Raw genomic sequence first — 16727 nt, 5'->3', positions numbered from 1 at the left:
AAACAGAAGACGATGCTCAGGGTGAAGGAAAGGAATAAATGTTTTAAATTGTAATGGTACGAGTGCTACAGAGGGGATTAGAAGGCGACAGCACCAAGCAAGTGTGTCTCGCACGGTCCAGCTTGCATGATGGGTTGAGTATTACTGAAGGGTAAGACACCTGTTGGGAGGTGTGGTCTTTGGGTTCTAAAAGTGGTGGGGGTCTGGTCCCGCGACGAGGAGAATTACTTGTTTGGTGGTTTGTAGGGTTCCAGAAGCTGCTTAGAGAAAGTGTTGACCTTGTCTGCACCTCGAACTTCATGGGGTAGCAAAGGTAGTTTCACTATGTGGAAATCTTCATACAGGTCCTCCATCTGGTGCAAACACACACACAGGTTGTATTTTTATGGTATTTTTTACACTCACATCCCCCCACAGTAGGTGCACATACACAATGTAGTGAGAGCCAACGCTAAATAATAGTTGCCAGAACTGACAGTGATTCCTACAGGACTACAGTCTCTGTGACACTTTGTTGGGGAGGGGTGCTAGATGAAATCATCCAATTTTCATAATTAACAATTGACCCATAATAAAAGGGAAATAAAAAGCATGTGCAGGTTAGGCATACTAGCTACTTCAGCAGTCAATTTACCGAATAACCATAGCTGTCTTTCCGACTGACATCAGCACATCAATAAAACAGCTCACACACTTGTCTGCATAGACGTGCATAAAAATGGAGAATACTTTACATTGTACTGAGTGTTGTTTTGTTTAAAATATGTTTATTTTTATTCCTCTCTGACAGAGACATGGAATAATGCTTAAAAAGCAGATATCTTAATACAGTGGTACCTCAACTTTAGAGTGTTTTGAGATAAGAGCTAATTGTTATGCTTTAAGTTGCAAGCAAAAATGTGTATTACAAGCATCCCCGCCATTAGTAGGCGTACTAAATGTCACAGTGAAAACTATAAAGATCCGGACAAAAACGTCCTGTCTTACCTGCTAGCAAGATCGACATAACTTTGTTTTTCCAACCATGGAGTAAGAAGTATATGATATATTCATTGAATGAAGATATCATCAAAAAACATGAATGCCAGCCAAGAATGTTAAAATAATATCTAAACGGCAAATATTTATCTATTAAAAAAAGAAGAAGCGGCGGGAAGGAAATACCGTACAAATCCACTCTCCAAGGTAAATGCTGTACATTATTACATTACTTTATACAACTACTGTAATTGTTAGTCATACATTCCATTGTATTTTTACACAATATTTCTTATCAAAGTGTCTTTTTAAGTGCCATGTTTCCTGTTAAAATTGTGCCGTTTTTGAGGACACAAGCACCAATTAAATCAATTAATTTTAATGGGAAACGTTGATTTGAGATACAAGTGGTTTGGTTTAAGAGCGCGGTCACAGAACCAATGACGTTCGGAAGTTGAGGTACTACTGTACCTCAACTTCGAGGTACAGTACCAACCGAGCTATACCGGGGCGGTATAGCTCGGTTGGTAGAGCGGCCGTGCCAGCAACTTGAGGGTTGCAGGTTCGATCCCCGCTTCCGCCATCCTAGTCACTGCCGTTGTGTCCTTGGGCAAGACACTTTACCCACCTGCTCCCAGTGCCACCCACACTGGTTTGAATGTAACTTAGATATTGGGTTTCACTATGTAAAGCGCTTTGAGTCACTTGAGAAAAAGCGCTATATAAATGTAATTCACTTCACTTCACTTCACTACTGTACAGCTCTCATATAGGTAGATAAAATACTTCATTAATAATAATCATGTGAGGGAAATGAAGGATCATTATGGATTGTGTATTCGTACAGTGAAAGCACTAACAGAACCAAAACACTCACCTGATCCAAATACTTGGACTGAATTTTGTGCCGTGCATCACACATCTTACATGGCCTCTCGCCATCTGGGAAAACAAGCTGATTGACAATAATGTTGTGTGTGTCGATGCGGCACTTGGCCAGTTCCTGGATCAGCCTTTCGGTCTCATACAGGGACAGGAACTCTGCGATGCACACACAGATAAAAGTGGTCTGCTCCTGTTGGAGGTAGGAAAGAGGGCAACTTACATTGAGGTTATAGGAGTACCGGAATACAGAAAAATACCTTTAGATCAGTTGTGCTTGAATGCCCCAATAGTTTGATTATTAAATGCCAGACAAAACATACAAGCCTCTGTTTGCTCCCCATCTCATATAAGCTTTGTTGGAGGTTATTTTGTAAAGAATCGAGAAATGGTTCAAAATATATCCTTAATGTTGACATGGAGAAGACATGTTAGGATGATTTCTGGTACACAGCATGCACTACAATAATATGAACAGGGCCATGCAATTAAATGGCCTGCTGTACAGTATGACATGGAGAAGACATGTTAGGATGATTTCTGGTACACAGCGTGCACTACAATAATATGAACAGGGCCATGCAATTAAATGGCCTGCTGTACAGTATGACAAAGTATGTATTTTCAAACACAGAATTGGTCTTTGGTCAGTGTTTTTCAACAAAATGCAAATTGAATGTCCTAATAAAAAGTTAGGGCTCTCAATGTAAACGCATGAACTAATGATATAAATCATAAAACATTATCACATTACTCATGCACAACCAATTTAGCTGGCATCCGTTACACATGCACATTGCACTTGTGTTTGTTATATTCTGCTATTGTAACAGGTAAAAATAAAAATATTAAAACTTTCTGAAAGTTCATAAGCTTTGTTATGTTTTGCGGTTTCAGACTATTTTTTTGTGGAAGAGGGGGCAAATTGCTCTCTTGATAGCAAAGGTTGTTAAATCACCAAATGATTCCCTAGCGCGGCGCACGTTGCTGCTCAGTGCTCCCCTCATCTCCCAGGGGGTGAATATGGGGATGGGTCAAATGCGGAGGACAAATTTCACCACACCCAGTGTGTGTGTGACGATCGTTGGGACTTAACTTTAACTTGACCCCTGCTTCTTATCATAACCTGTCAGTGTGACTTACAGGATCTTTGAACTGCTCGCTAACTGAGCGGATGACCGGCAAAGTCTCCTCAAGCTTGGATGCCAGCTGGTCTGCGTTCATGTCACCCAGGCCCAGCATGTTGCACATCTATCAACAGGGAAAACATCAAAGATATGGAGTCACAAACACATTATGTGACCATTTATAAGCAGATTAGTTTCTGTGCCATCCTCACCTGTGATATGAATGGGCTGATCTGGTTCTTGATTTGCATGAGTCGGCCAAGGCCTCGTTCCACAATGGTGGGAAAGTTAAGCAGGCGCAGTGTGTGGCCAGTAGGAGCCGTGTCAAAGACAACCACAGAGAAGTTCATTCCTTTCACTAACCTGAGTTTAAAGGGAGAAGCAACAAAAAGTGATTTATTCATAGTCATTACACTTTTTCATCCATGATTTTCCATGACTTCTCCAAAATCTTTTACTAAATTTCCATGACCAAAATAAATTATTCTAGCTAAATGGGACCACTGAAAAGTAATTATCATAACACTAAATACAATTAGGTTTACATCAGAAATGTATGGTGCCTCTCTAAAACAAAAAAAAACACCAGACACGCACACTTAGATACATATGCTCATATTTCAGTTTCAATGTAACTAGTCTTTACGTTTGCGCCATCCCACAGCCTCACAAATAAATTAATTTGGTGGACAAAAGGTGGTTTAAGCTTTAAAGGGATGAAAAAAGCTTTTTCATACTTGTGTTATGAACTCCTGTTTTAATGCTGTAATCTTTTAATGTGGATGTAGTTTCTCTCTCAATAGCCAATTTCATGTTGAGGCTGAAATACACTTTCGCGCCACATAGCTTGCATAAGGGACGCCTTCTTTTTCCTCCCCCTGCATACACTCCCGCAGACCCTGATGTGCACCTCCCAAAAATTATATATTCCCGTCAGCGGTCCACAGAGCTGTGATTGGTCAGCTTTCGCTGAGGATGGTCCCTGAGCACAGGAGAGAAGACGTTGTGCTTGAAATGCACAAATTACTGTATGAGATAAAGCAACAGTGATTGAAAATTTGCATGAAAACTGATTTTGTGTACTTAATATCTCAGTACACTCTAAAAATAATTACTAAGTGTGTTGTTTTTCAGCTCGCTGCGTTGTTGTTGCATCTAGAAAAAGTCACACAAAGTACGACATTATTTTTACCTTTTATTGCCAATGTAAGTGTCATCAAAAGGCCTAAACAAAGGGGTTAAAAATTACTTGTCAGTTAAAATATATATATGCGTATGTACCGTAATTTCCGGACTATAAGCCGCACCTGACTATAAGCCGCACCAGCTAAATTTAGGGGAAAATACAGATTGCGCCATATATAAGCCGCACCCGACTATAAGCCGCAGGGTTTTGATGTGTAATTACCGTAGTATATAGGGGTTCCTGCTACCACGGAGGGGATTGTCGGGACAGAGATGACTGGGAACGCAAAGCGTCCCATTTATTAACAATAAATCTTTCAATCATTCAATCAAACTTTCACATCTTTGACATGGCGAACAGCATTCGTGCAGAGTACAAATAATACAACGGTGCAAAGTAATACAAAGTGCTCGCCTGTACGTTATCAAAATAACCAGCCTACCGGTATATGAAAAGTCAGTCTTTAATCATTGTGTCATCGTCTTCCTCCTGCGTACTAAAACCACCGAAATCCTCTTCATCGGTGTCGGAGAAGAACAGGCCGTAAATAAGCCGCACCGCTGTATAAGCCGCAGGGACCAGAACGAGGGGGAAAAGTAGCGGCTTATAGTCCGGAAATTACGGTATTTTAGTTGGTAAAATTATGCGTTTTTTGTGAAAATGTTCATTCCTGCGTATAAGATGTTTGGTCGCAGATGTGATTAATGACAATGTTTCTCTAATTTTGTGAGATACCAACGTTATCGCCAGGTTTGTAGTGGTATACGAGAGGCTGCGAGACTTGTATTACGTACACATGAAAAGAGACATCTCTCGTGGCATCTGCAACAGCTCGACGAGATACTGAGTGTAAAAGGTATGTGTCACTTTTGTGTAACACTAAATGTATTATTTGCTGTTCAATGTTGTAATTAGAATGTTTGGTTACAACTCACAAGTACAAAGATTATTCGCCAAGTGGCAGGCGGCCAAGAGGTAATGTTCTTTTATCAATCACGTTCTTTGTAACCAAGTAAAGTGTCTGGAGTTGTGTATGTCGCGCTTTTAGTTTTTACGGCATTTAAAAAGCCATTAAAGCGCCCGTCAATGAGAAGCCGTGCCGCAGTGGTCATTTTTGGAGCTACAGCCAATCTTGTGCTAACAACAGCTTCAATTCCAACACATATTCTGTCCTTGACTTTTTCTCTCACAAAAAACACTTTCTCATTCTACGTCAATCACCTTTCAGACACGTTATGTTCACGATCATGAGCTCTAAACATCAATGATAGATTAACATAAACATTAACACCAGCTTGTTGTTAAAATAATTATTTAAGAGTTTTGTTTTTATTTACAATTACATAGCTCTTTCTTGTCCCATGTCGCGGACGGCCAAATAGTGTTCCAAATTCGGCCGTCCTCTGCCGCGACTCGTTCAGGCGTTGGACAGTCCAAGTTTACGAAAGTCTTTTTCTCTGGTTTATGAGTAAAACGTCCATTAAAAGTAAACTGATGATTCTGAACAATTAGTTACAGTGCCAACAAAGATTTTGATGTTGTGGTTGTTATTGCTCACTCTTAACAAGAAGGTAAATATCTAGTCAGCGACAGTTGCGGCTGCTTCTTCTGGAGACACAGCCTCTTAGTGTTTTGGAAGAGAATTGAAAGTCATGCGGGAGCCCCCACGAAAGACCTATAAACGAATCAAGATGCCGTCAGAGGAGAAGCAAGCTACGTGACGTGAGTATATTTCAGTTTTTAGGCTTATATAGACCGCAACATATTTGAGACAGACTCAATAGTGCTTCCAGTGGTTGCAGCCAAGTAATGCCCTCTACTTGCCCAAAAATACTATTAATCAACAATCCCTGTGGGTGTATGTATAGCTGACGGGTCGGAACGGGCATTTCATTTTACATTCATACAAAGCAAATAAAGGAGTCAGGATACAACAGTTAACAGGAGCTCCATATAAGGAAGAGCTTTGATTCCAATCTACAGTATTTTAAAGCCACATCCCATTCTGTGTTTTTATTTTAACAAGGATGGAGGTGGATAATCCACAGCTGTACCAAAGCATACTTTTTCAAACCCATTGTAGTGGTACTAAAAATGTAGATGTTTGGATTTGATCATTGGAAATTCTACATTTTGTTTATAAACCCCCCTTGGTGGAAACAGGGTTCAACATTCTACATGAGCAACAGCAGGGATGCCAGAACTGTTTGAGATACTTGATGCAAATTAATTTAGAAAGTAGGACTTCACTTTTCAATAATGTGCCTGTCTCACCTCATGACCTCTGCATAGCTCATTGCTTCATCAATGCCAGGGAAGGCACTCATGGCCTCCTGCATCATTTTTTTGCCCATGCTGAGCATGTTGTCTTCCTCAAAGAACTCATCGGGTAGCTCTGCCACACCCAAGCTGGGATCAATTTCCTACAATCACGCAGACACAAACACACACTTGTGGTATTACAATGTAGCATTTGTTCTTATTCACCTCAGGGCATTTATTTTCTTAAAAGGATGGTTTGTGTTTTGACAATATAAAAAAGTCATAAGACTGAAAAGGACTTTTGAGGCAAATGTATTTGATAATAATGTGCTTGTAAGATATATTTTCATGTGCTAACTTACCATAGCAAAGAGGTTGTCATAGCCCTTGACTTTGGTAGGCACCTTCGAGAATTTCTGGTCAAAAGCGTCAGATATGTTATGGGCAGGATCAGTAGAAATTATGAGAACACTCTCTCTGACAGCAGCCAGTTGGACTGCCAAACTACAGCTGGAAAAGTACCAAAAAAAAGTCCCAATGTTAGACACCATATAAATGCACAGGACAGGATAAAAGGAAAACATGTTATGCAAGTTAGACATTCTTGAAGGTCTGTGGTAAGAAGAGTAGTTTGAATACAGTAGTTGTACACTAGGCACTAAATGCTATTCTCAAGATGATTATATAACATTATCAATGCAATTATCTTTTAGCTTTCTGATGCCTTTGTTACAATCTAATAAAAGAACTGTATCAAAATTCTACCACAAAGAATTTGACACTGGTGACAGAAAACACAGTTATAATGGTCAAGTTACTTGTGATCATATTGTTATTGTAGTGATCTTAATATGATGCAGTGTTGGCACTAGGAATCTTCAAAATGGGGTCCTAGGGACCCCATCAAGTCATAAAAATTGGGTCCCACAGTAAATTTTTGGGGTCCCACTTTTTTGTAACCGTTTTGAAAACACATGATAAATGTATGCATTATACTGTTATATCTCACATTTTATATTGTGTTTAGGAAAACGGTTGTCATAAACGTTACTTCATTCATTTAAAAAATAATACAAAAGAAAACAAATTTTTATGCATATGTAAATTTATTCAGTTATAAACATTCATCAATCACATTCACTTTCTTCTTTCCTTCATGGATCTAAATGTTACCGCTGCTGGTATTTCTTTCTATATTTTTATTTAATAAGTTGTAGGTGTATTTATTTCAGTGTAAAAGTGTAAAAAGTTTTTTGCTTGGCTTATGAAATGATGATAATCGTGTGCCAGGGCATACATGCATATGACAAATTTAATTGATTATTCTCTCCTGTATGTAGATCATCAGTCCTTTAAAAACCGCCACATCTACACTTTCATGGCAAATAAGGCCAACAAACTTAGCATTTTGCAAGTTAGTTTCAATTTCATTTAATAGAGTGGCAATTAATGCCTCTAGCATTTTATCTCTGGCTTGGTGATGGCCATAAGCTGTGTGTTCCCCTTTAAGAATGGCGATATGTGGGGTGAGTGACGTGTGTGTGTAAGTGAGTGGGCAAGCTAGGTATACTTCTAGCTCGTCATTCCGACCAAAGAGTGGAACTGTAGGGACCCACATTGGAGAGGGTTTCTTGGTGCCTGGTGAGGCTGGATCTTTGAAATCAGTGCACCTGGTCGTAAAGGTGTTCTTTTTATTAGCCCGTTTACATGGCGTGCAAAACATATTTCCATCTTCATATGTGAGCCATTTGCAGAAAAGTGGTCAGGAGCCACTTTTCATTGAAGCTTCGCTTCTTGGGTTTATTGCTCGCCATGACGAAAACAATAACACGCGGGAGTCCTAATACCGGAAAGGCAGTATCTGTGATCGATTAAAACGGCGAATCAAAATGTAAGAAATTGTACCGGAAAGTGCATTACTTTGAAGTCGTCCAGAAATGTATACTTAATAATATGACCTGGCAAATATAAACAAAACACCGGCGGAGAGCGATAATCGGTGAGAAAAATAAAAAATAAAAAAATCTGCGTCCGGGGTGACGCGCGAACTTCCGGAATTTTGCGTTCTTTCTGATTTCCATGCGTAAAAAGACACATAAAATGCGTTAACGCCAACACTGTGTAGTAAATGATCTACAGACAAAATTGACACAAATATTGTTAAATGACCATATCTTAACGCATTATATATATATATATATATATATATATATATATATATATATATATATATATATATGTATATATATATATATATATATATATATATATATATATATATATATATATATATATATATATATATATATATATATATATATATAAATACATACATACTAGAGATACCCGATAATGGCTTTTTTACCTATATCCGATATTCCGATATTGTCCAACTCTTAATTACCGATTCCGATATCAACCTATACCGATATATACAGTCGTGGAATTATTATGCCTAATTTTGTTGTGATGCCCCGCTGGATGCATTATCAATGTAACTTTACCATGAATTGACCCCGACTTAAACAAGTTGAAAAACATTCGGGTGTTACCATTTAGTGGTCAATTGTACGGAATATGTACTGTACTGTGCAATCTACTAATACAAGTTTCAATCAATCAATCAAAAACAAGGTTTTCCAAAATAAGAAAACAACTTCAACTCCAGTTACGGAAAAAAGTGCCAACATGGCACTGCCATATTTATTATTGAAGTCACAAAGTGCATTATTTTTTTAACATGCGGGGTTGAGGTGGGCGGAGTTGGGGGCTGCGGGGTTCAGGGGGTGGAGTTTGGTGGTAGCGGGCGGTGTATATTGTAGCGTCCCGGAAGAGTTAGTGCTGCAAGGGATTCTGGATTTGTTCTGTTGTGTTTATGTTGTGTTACGGCGCAGATGTTCTCCCGAAATGTGTTTGTCATTCTTGTTTGGTGTGGGTTCACAGTGTGGCGCACATTTGTAACAGTGTTAAAGTTGTTTACACGGCTACCCTCAGTGTGACCTGTATGGCTGTTGATCAAGTATGCCTTGCATTCACTTATGTGTGTGTAGAAGCCGCATATATTATGTGACTGGGCCGGCACGCTGTTTGTATGGAGGAAAAGCGGACGTGACGACAGGTTGTAGAGAATGCTAAAGACAGTGCCTTTAAGGCACGCCCCCAATATTGTTGTTTGGGTGGAAATCGGGAGAAATTCGGGAGAATGGTTGCCCCGGGAGATTTTCGGGAGGGGCACTGAAATTCGGGAGTCTCCCGGGAATATCGGGAGGTTGAAACCGATACAGATAATTTCCGATATTACATTGTAAAGCATTTATCGGCCGATATTATCGGACATCTCTCATACATACATACATATATATATATATATACATACACATACATATATATATATATATATATATATATATATTATATAGACGACATGTCCAGTTGTCCAGGGTATACAAAGCCTTCCGCCCGGATGCAGCTGAGATAGGCTCCAGCAACCCCCGCGACCTCAAAAGGGACAAGCGGTAGAAAATGGATGGATATATACATATATATATATATATATATATATATATATATATATATATATATATATATATATATATATATATATATATATAGACAGAATTGTCGCAATACAGATTTTACATTTGATCGCATTGCGTTGGTGTACCTAATGAAATGTCCAGGATGTTACATAGCCATCGTCCAAAAATGTAAAATCAGTTAGACAAATTAGTCAGCGCCGGCAACATTTCGTTATAAAACGTCTGGTCGTAAAAACATAAACATGAGACGGCATCTATCTAAAGAGAAAAAAGCGTGTTTATGTTGTGTTACAAGGCAGCTGTAAAGGACAGCAGTAATGTATCAGTTGGCTAACGCTGGGCTAGCTTAACAACACGTCAGCCGGCCCTGCATAGGCAGACAGTTAACTATTACAAACAAATACGTTTTAACTTTAATGGCAAGTATGTTCCAGCATAGTTATATACAAAAAGTAGCATATACAACTATTAATTGGCTTAGATGTAAGTGAACAAACGCCAGATGCTGATTGGAAACTCGCTAGGCTAGCTAACAACGTATACATCGCAGGGCTAACGAGCATCTTCTTGTACTTACCTACATGTCGTTTTACCTACACCACCTTTTCCCCCTACAAATATCCATTTTAAGGATTTCTGCTCGATGATGTTCTTCAACGTTGGTTCTAAAGGCTCCACATCAGGCGCATCTTCAAACTCGTCTTCCAACGCTGCCATCTTGTGTGTGTTTGACCAGCGCCAACAGCGTTGCCAGGTGGCAAATGACACATTATCGAACCAGACACTTGAATATGGCGTGTTTGTAAATACATCCACCCACCCATTTTCTACCGCTTGTCCCTTTCGGGGTCAGTCGTGGTCAAAAGTGTACATACACTTGTAAAGAACATAATGTCATGGCTGTCTTGAGTTTCCAATAATTTCTACAACTCTTATTTTTTTGTGATAGAATGATTGGAGCACATACTTGTTGCTCACAAAAAACATTCATGAAGTTTGGTTCTTATATGAATTTATTATGGGTCTACTGAAAATGTGACCAAATCTGCTGGGTCAAAAGTATACATACAGCAATGTTAATATTTGGTTACATGTCCGTTGGCAAGTTTTACTGCAATAAGGCGCTTTTGGTAGCCATCCACAAGCTTCTGGTTGAATTTTTGACCACTCCTCTTAACAAAATTGGTACAGTTCAGCTAAATGTGTTGGTTTTCTGACATGGACTTGTTTCTTCAGCATTGTCCACACATTTAAATCAGGACTTTGGGAAGGATTTAGCCATTCCTTTACCACTTTTGACGTGTGTTTGGGGTCATTGTTTGTTGGAACACCCAACTGCGCCCAAGACCCATCCTCGGGGCTGATGATTTTAGGTTGTCCTGAAGAATTTGGAGGTAATCCTCCTTTTTCACTGTCCCATTTATTCTCTGTAAAGCACCAGTTCCATTGGCAGCAAAACAGGCCCGGAGCATACTACCACCACCATGTTTGACGGTAGGAATGGTGTTCCTGGGATTAAAGGCCTCACCTTTTCTCCTCCAAACATATTGTTGGGTATTGCGGCCAAACAGCTCAATTTTTGTTTCATCTGACCACAGAACTTTCCTCCAGAAGGTCTTATCTTTGTCCATGTGATGTCAGATATGAAACAAAAATTAACTGACTTAAACAAGTTGAAAAACTTATTCGGGTGTTACCATTTAGTGGTCAATTGTACGGAATATGTACTTCACTGTGCAACCTACTAATAAAAGTCTCAAATAAAAAGCCGCCACTAGCAGAACAGAACAGGCCTGGATATGAAGATGTACAACATCAGGTGCAGTGCAGTATGCATCCTGTTTGTGTTTGCTAATGTACCGAAAGGGTCAAATTATCCTACAATAAGGGATTTTTTTTAAATACTACACAGTGCATCGTACAGTAGGGGATATATTGTACAAATACAATGCTGTAATTATTCTACGTCTGGCAACGCTTGTTGTAGGTGGGAGGAACTGACTGATGATGCCTTCATCAATCCTCGGATTTTTCAGTTCCACGATCAGTCGAGCAGTGCCTTGCAGAGGGATGTCCAGAGGGTTCATGTGTCTTTTATTGTTTTATTCTATTTGGTAGATTAGTTTTTATTTATTTTATTTTGTATATTATTTTCTATATTACTTTAAATGCTTTTAATTTAATTACTTTTTATTGTTTATGTGTAAAACTCTGGTTTTGTTGTTAATAGTGTTATATATATAAAGTGGCTTGAAATGGACTGAATAGAGGAACGGATTGTTTTGATACATTGTCATATTAAAAAAATGTTAAATGACTACTGTACTAATTTGTTTACAAGTTTCAAGTCTTCGTATTATCGATGGACCAATAAAGCCCTTGAATTCTGTATTTATTTGGAGGAGAAAAATTAAGCATATGAAAATTTTCAGTCTCAATTGAAGTGGCGTGGGAAAAAAAAAAAAAAATTAAGATTGGTTTATTTCAAAGGGTACAATGCAATTTCATAAAACACATCACTACAAATGGTTTAAAACGCCAGAATTTTCATCTGTAGTCCCCTGGCCATGATGTAAAAAAGGCAGTAAAATAAAAAATTGCAAAGAAAAAGACAAAAAAAAAAGCATACAATAGATATACAATATAATAGAAAATAAAATACAACATACCATTTATCTTAGGCTCAAAACAGGCTAATCTTTTAGTTGATAAGCCACATTTTCAATTGTTTTGTGAAGGCCTTGTATGTTGCGACCAGTTTGCACTCCTTACTGACCAGGCCAACTTACTGAAAGGGCTCCTGCGCAGAGGAATATAACAGTCACCTCTAACAGAGCCTCGAGTGACACGCTCACGGCTGTTTCTTTGGCTAATGAACTCTGCCAGAGGATCTGCAGCCAATTCATGCAGTACTTCTTCACTTTTAAGTCTGCAAATGTGTGAAAACTGTCCCAGCTGAATTTTTTTTGGAATGGCACAGTAATATAATAACAATCATTGAGAACCACTGTACTAACCTATGTTTACCTTCAATCATTTTTAAGTACTCCAGAAAGTCACAGAGACAACATGTTAAAGCATTTTAATTTAAAAGGGAAAAACAATGTCACATATAATCATCATCCAAATAAAAATTGTTCATGTTAGATACGAGGTGAGGATTAGCTTGCCTCGGTCTAAAATGTGAATATTTGTTTTGAAGAAGCACACGATTAATTGCTGTTTTTCCGATTTGTTTGCAGGGACAAGCGGTAGAAAATGGATGGATGGGGTTGGCAGAAAAATGTCAGTATTCGAGAAAAAAATGTGTATCTTACAGTGATAGTATTAGTGGGGGTACCAATAAATAAAACAACCATTGACATGAACATGTACACGCTGTGACCACAGGATAGGGCACAGCCATCCATAAACACCTTCTCATTTCCTCATTTGTCCCCATCAACATGCTGACATCAGACCTGTCACTCTTGAATCGCTTGGACTCATCATCTCCGACTTTCAAACAATGCCAAGCCAGAATCTTAATGTGCTTTATCTGAGTTCTCACGCAAACCATCCCAGCGGGAAAGGAGCAACGTTGCGCCCTTTCCAACTTGTCACAGTCGGTCCGCCGCAGCCAACGTGGCCAGAATGCCGGGCCTAGATCCACCCACTGGGAACGCAATCCACATGTGGCTGAGTTCACCAGCCAGGCTCGGACAGAGCTGACAACATCTGGAGACAGAGTACTCAGGTCCACATCTACGGCTTCCCTATCCAACTTCTTCCTCTGACGTGCGGCTGCTTCCCTCAGCTCTGCAGAACCACCAATGTCCAAGTCTTCTCTGGAAGTGGTGTGGTTTGGTAATTTGACAGGTAGGGTGTCATCTCTTGACGGAGCATTACAGCTACTTTTGTCGGTGCAGACCCCAGAGCCTTCAGATAGAGGACCAACAGACATCCAGAGTGGGTCAAAGGAGGATCCCAGAATACGAAGTAGGCGTGAAGGGCGGTAATGTCTTGGTTTGGGCATGTAAATGTAGTCCTCTGCGTTGGTCAGCAAGGCGTACGGACGGAGTGGCTGTGAGTAAGAATGCAGACTGGCTCTCAACCGAAGAAATGGCGAATCCCCACTAGTGTGCTCCTGATCTTGAACGCCAGCTGGGAGGGCATCCATGGTGGACGTGTTGGAGATGGAAGCTGTAGACACATAGAGGAGTGCACATACACACAGGCAGCAGCAGAGATAGACATCACAACTGAGCATTGTCCCAGGTATGAGTAGTCTTCAACAGATGAATGAAATCCGTTTCCTCTACTCCTTTTCTCTTTCAGACTTATGCCTACTGTATTCTTCTGCCTTCCTATTATTGAGTGTCAAAGGGACTTCATGTAACAAGACCCAGACAGACATCCTTGAGTTGTTCAACTATAACAATTCACAGACATTAGTGCTTATCTCACAGACAGTGGGCCTATTTTTTTATGCTGGCTGAGCAAGGATCAGATGTTTAGACTATTTCCATCAGAAAGAATACACACGAGAAACTGTCATTTCAAGCTATACTTGAGAATTGAACTATCAAGACAACTTAGACAAAAGAAAAACATGCCTCAGTGAGAATCCTTGGACCTTGAATTAGTTGAGACCTCTAAAAATATTTGTTATATTAATTGAAAAATAAGCCTTAGGAGAAATTTACACAGGACAAGACACACTGACCCATTTATTTTGCCTGTATAAAAACTACAGTATAGATCCAAAGGCAAACAATGGTGATAAACTATTTCAAACAATCTGGAAACACTAACAATTAAATCAATATTATAATAATGCAATCCATAAATACAGCCATGTACATTTTTTCATGCACATAAGGTAAATAATAAACAGCAGAGTTATCAGTGGTGTAGTGCAGGTCTTACTGTAAGCGTATAGATGCCTCCCAAGCAATACAGTTCACATCACATTAGTATGGTTTTCATTTTTGGCATTTCCAATGTCTAAAGTGTATCAAAACTAGAAATGCATCGTCACCAGACAATATCCCATTGGGCATGTTCTGATTTTCCATACCTCTGTTTATGTAGAACCTATCAGTGAAATATCGTAATATCAAGACTATATAGTAAGCCGCTACTTTTTTCCCAAGCTTTGAACACTGTGCTTTATACAATGCTGCGGCTAATATCCCGATTTTGCCGGGTTGACAAGCTTCAAACGTCCACCAATAAATTTAGCCTTGTCACATCAGACCAACGAAATTACCAAACACTTGATCACTCAGTAAGACATTTAGCGCGTTATGCACTTACCGTCAATAAGACTCGGCAAAATGCGCAAGACACAGCCCCAAAGCTGAAAGCGACCGACCTGGCCATCAAAAAAGGAAGCGGCTGCCGCAATGTAATACACTACCACCAACCACTGCATGCCGAAGAAGGTACAAGCCTTCAGGCAACCCGCCTCAAGACAAAAGTGAAAGCGAAAACGAGGCAGAGAAAGCACCTGACAATGCAACCCAAAGTCCCCTCAACTCTGACACCAAAGACGGTGACTTCAGCAGCTCTAACACGGAAAAACAGGTGGACACGGACAAAGACAGCAAGGTACTTTACGCCATTACAGGAACTGTCTTTTGTTACATTTGGGAATGAACACAAGCGCCTGTGTAAATATTTCATGTTTTAATGTCCACTCCTGTGGCTAATAGACTTGTATAAAATAAAATGTGTCCAAAAATTAAGTAGGTGCAGCTTATATCTAATCTAGGTGGGTTTTAAAGCGTGTATTCAAGGTTGAGTGCATGATGTCGCAACGTCAATTCTGTGTGCAACACAACTCTCGTCAAATATTTAGCTTGTTAGCATCTTATGTTGCAAGCCAACATTTGTAATTAAAGAGAGACTTGCAGTATTATTGCAGCTGTGACTAATTGATGCAGTAGAATAACCATTGCAAATGTTGATCAAAAATCTGAGATGACGTTTGCAAAGATGGGCTAATTAAAGAGATAATGGGAGTGTTATTGCAACTGGAACTAATTGATGCAGTAGAATAGTCATTTTCATTGAAAATGTTGATCCGGAATCGGAGTGGGCGTTCGCAGACATGGACTAATTAAGGAGAAACTGGGAGTGTTATTGCAGCTGGAACTAATCGATACAGTTAAATAGTCATTGTAAATGTTGATCCGAAACAAACAAGTCGTATACACACAGGAAATACTGTTCTATTAGCCGAGCAATCACAAGGTTAGGTTTCTTGGGGAGCGCGTGTTCCCGCTAAGCAAGAGGGTTTTAGGGGTAGGATCGAATTGGTGTAGCAGATGTGTGCAATAGCAGCAAGGTGTAGTCCAGGATCAATATACGTGCAGAGTATGAAAAATAAGAACATGTTCGCAGGTCTGATATTGTGACAAGCTGAAATGAACTGTACTGCTTGGTGAAATCAAAATGTATGTGATGTAGGGTATACACTACTGAAAACCAGCGCCCTTTGCAGTGGATGTGCAAAACTGTATTTTTTTCCAACAAAAGAAATACAATGAAGACAAATGTCCACTGCAGAGGACACGGTTTCTCTAAACTGTTTCTCAGTTTGATGACAAAGGCTTGCCTCCAAAATCTAGAGTGAAAAAAGCTGGTCATGTGATCTGTCCTGTTGCTTTGCCGATTGCGCCGGCAGTCTAGAGGTGGAGGGCAATGTGCCACAAGTCGTACGATTACGCTGGTCTGTTGCCCGATCCTCCAAAAACTGGTCAAACTCTA

General features: G+C 39.6%; 3 protein-coding genes across 8 annotated transcripts in view; all 3 read right to left on the bottom strand.

Moving 5' to 3' along the window:
- Positions 1 to 22: 22 nt before the first annotated feature.
- Positions 23 to 10734, bottom strand: get3 (guided entry of tail-anchored proteins factor 3, ATPase). Its single transcript, XM_062033520.1, has 7 exons — positions 10552 to 10734; positions 6798 to 6945; positions 6448 to 6596; positions 3200 to 3350; positions 3004 to 3111; positions 1856 to 2053; positions 23 to 353 (listed from the first exon to the last, which is right to left on the bottom strand). Exons 1-7 carry the CDS (start codon positions 10689 to 10691, stop codon positions 225 to 227), a joined length of 1023 nt encoding a protein of 340 aa, XP_061889504.1. The 5' UTR covers positions 10692 to 10734; the 3' UTR covers positions 23 to 224.
- A 2313-nt stretch (positions 10735 to 13047) lies between these two features.
- LOC133639451 (noggin-1-like) lies at positions 13048 to 14517 on the bottom strand. Its single transcript, XM_062032750.1, has one exon. It carries the CDS (start codon positions 14221 to 14223, stop codon positions 13288 to 13290), a length of 936 nt encoding a protein of 311 aa, XP_061888734.1. The 5' UTR covers positions 14224 to 14517; the 3' UTR covers positions 13048 to 13287.
- Positions 14518 to 14670: 153 nt separating this feature from the next.
- The window catches only part of LOC133639450 (target of Myb1 membrane trafficking protein-like), an 862139-nt gene continuing 860082 nt past the window's right edge, over positions 14671 to 16727 (bottom strand). For all 6 annotated transcript variants that reach the window (XM_062032748.1, XM_062032744.1, XM_062032745.1 and 3 more), the window contains one exon: positions 14671 to 16724. In XM_062032748.1, the coding sequence (XP_061888732.1) occupies positions 16585 to 16724 (140 nt within the window). In that variant the 3' untranslated portion in view covers positions 14671 to 16584. The remainder of the gene's footprint in view (positions 16725 to 16727) is intronic.

This window comes from Entelurus aequoreus, linkage group LG22 (genome assembly GCF_033978785.1).
Source record: "Entelurus aequoreus isolate RoL-2023_Sb linkage group LG22, RoL_Eaeq_v1.1, whole genome shotgun sequence".
NCBI lineage: Eukaryota > Metazoa > Chordata > Actinopteri > Syngnathiformes > Syngnathidae > Entelurus > Entelurus aequoreus.
This window is presented reverse-complemented; position numbering and strand designations above follow the sequence as displayed.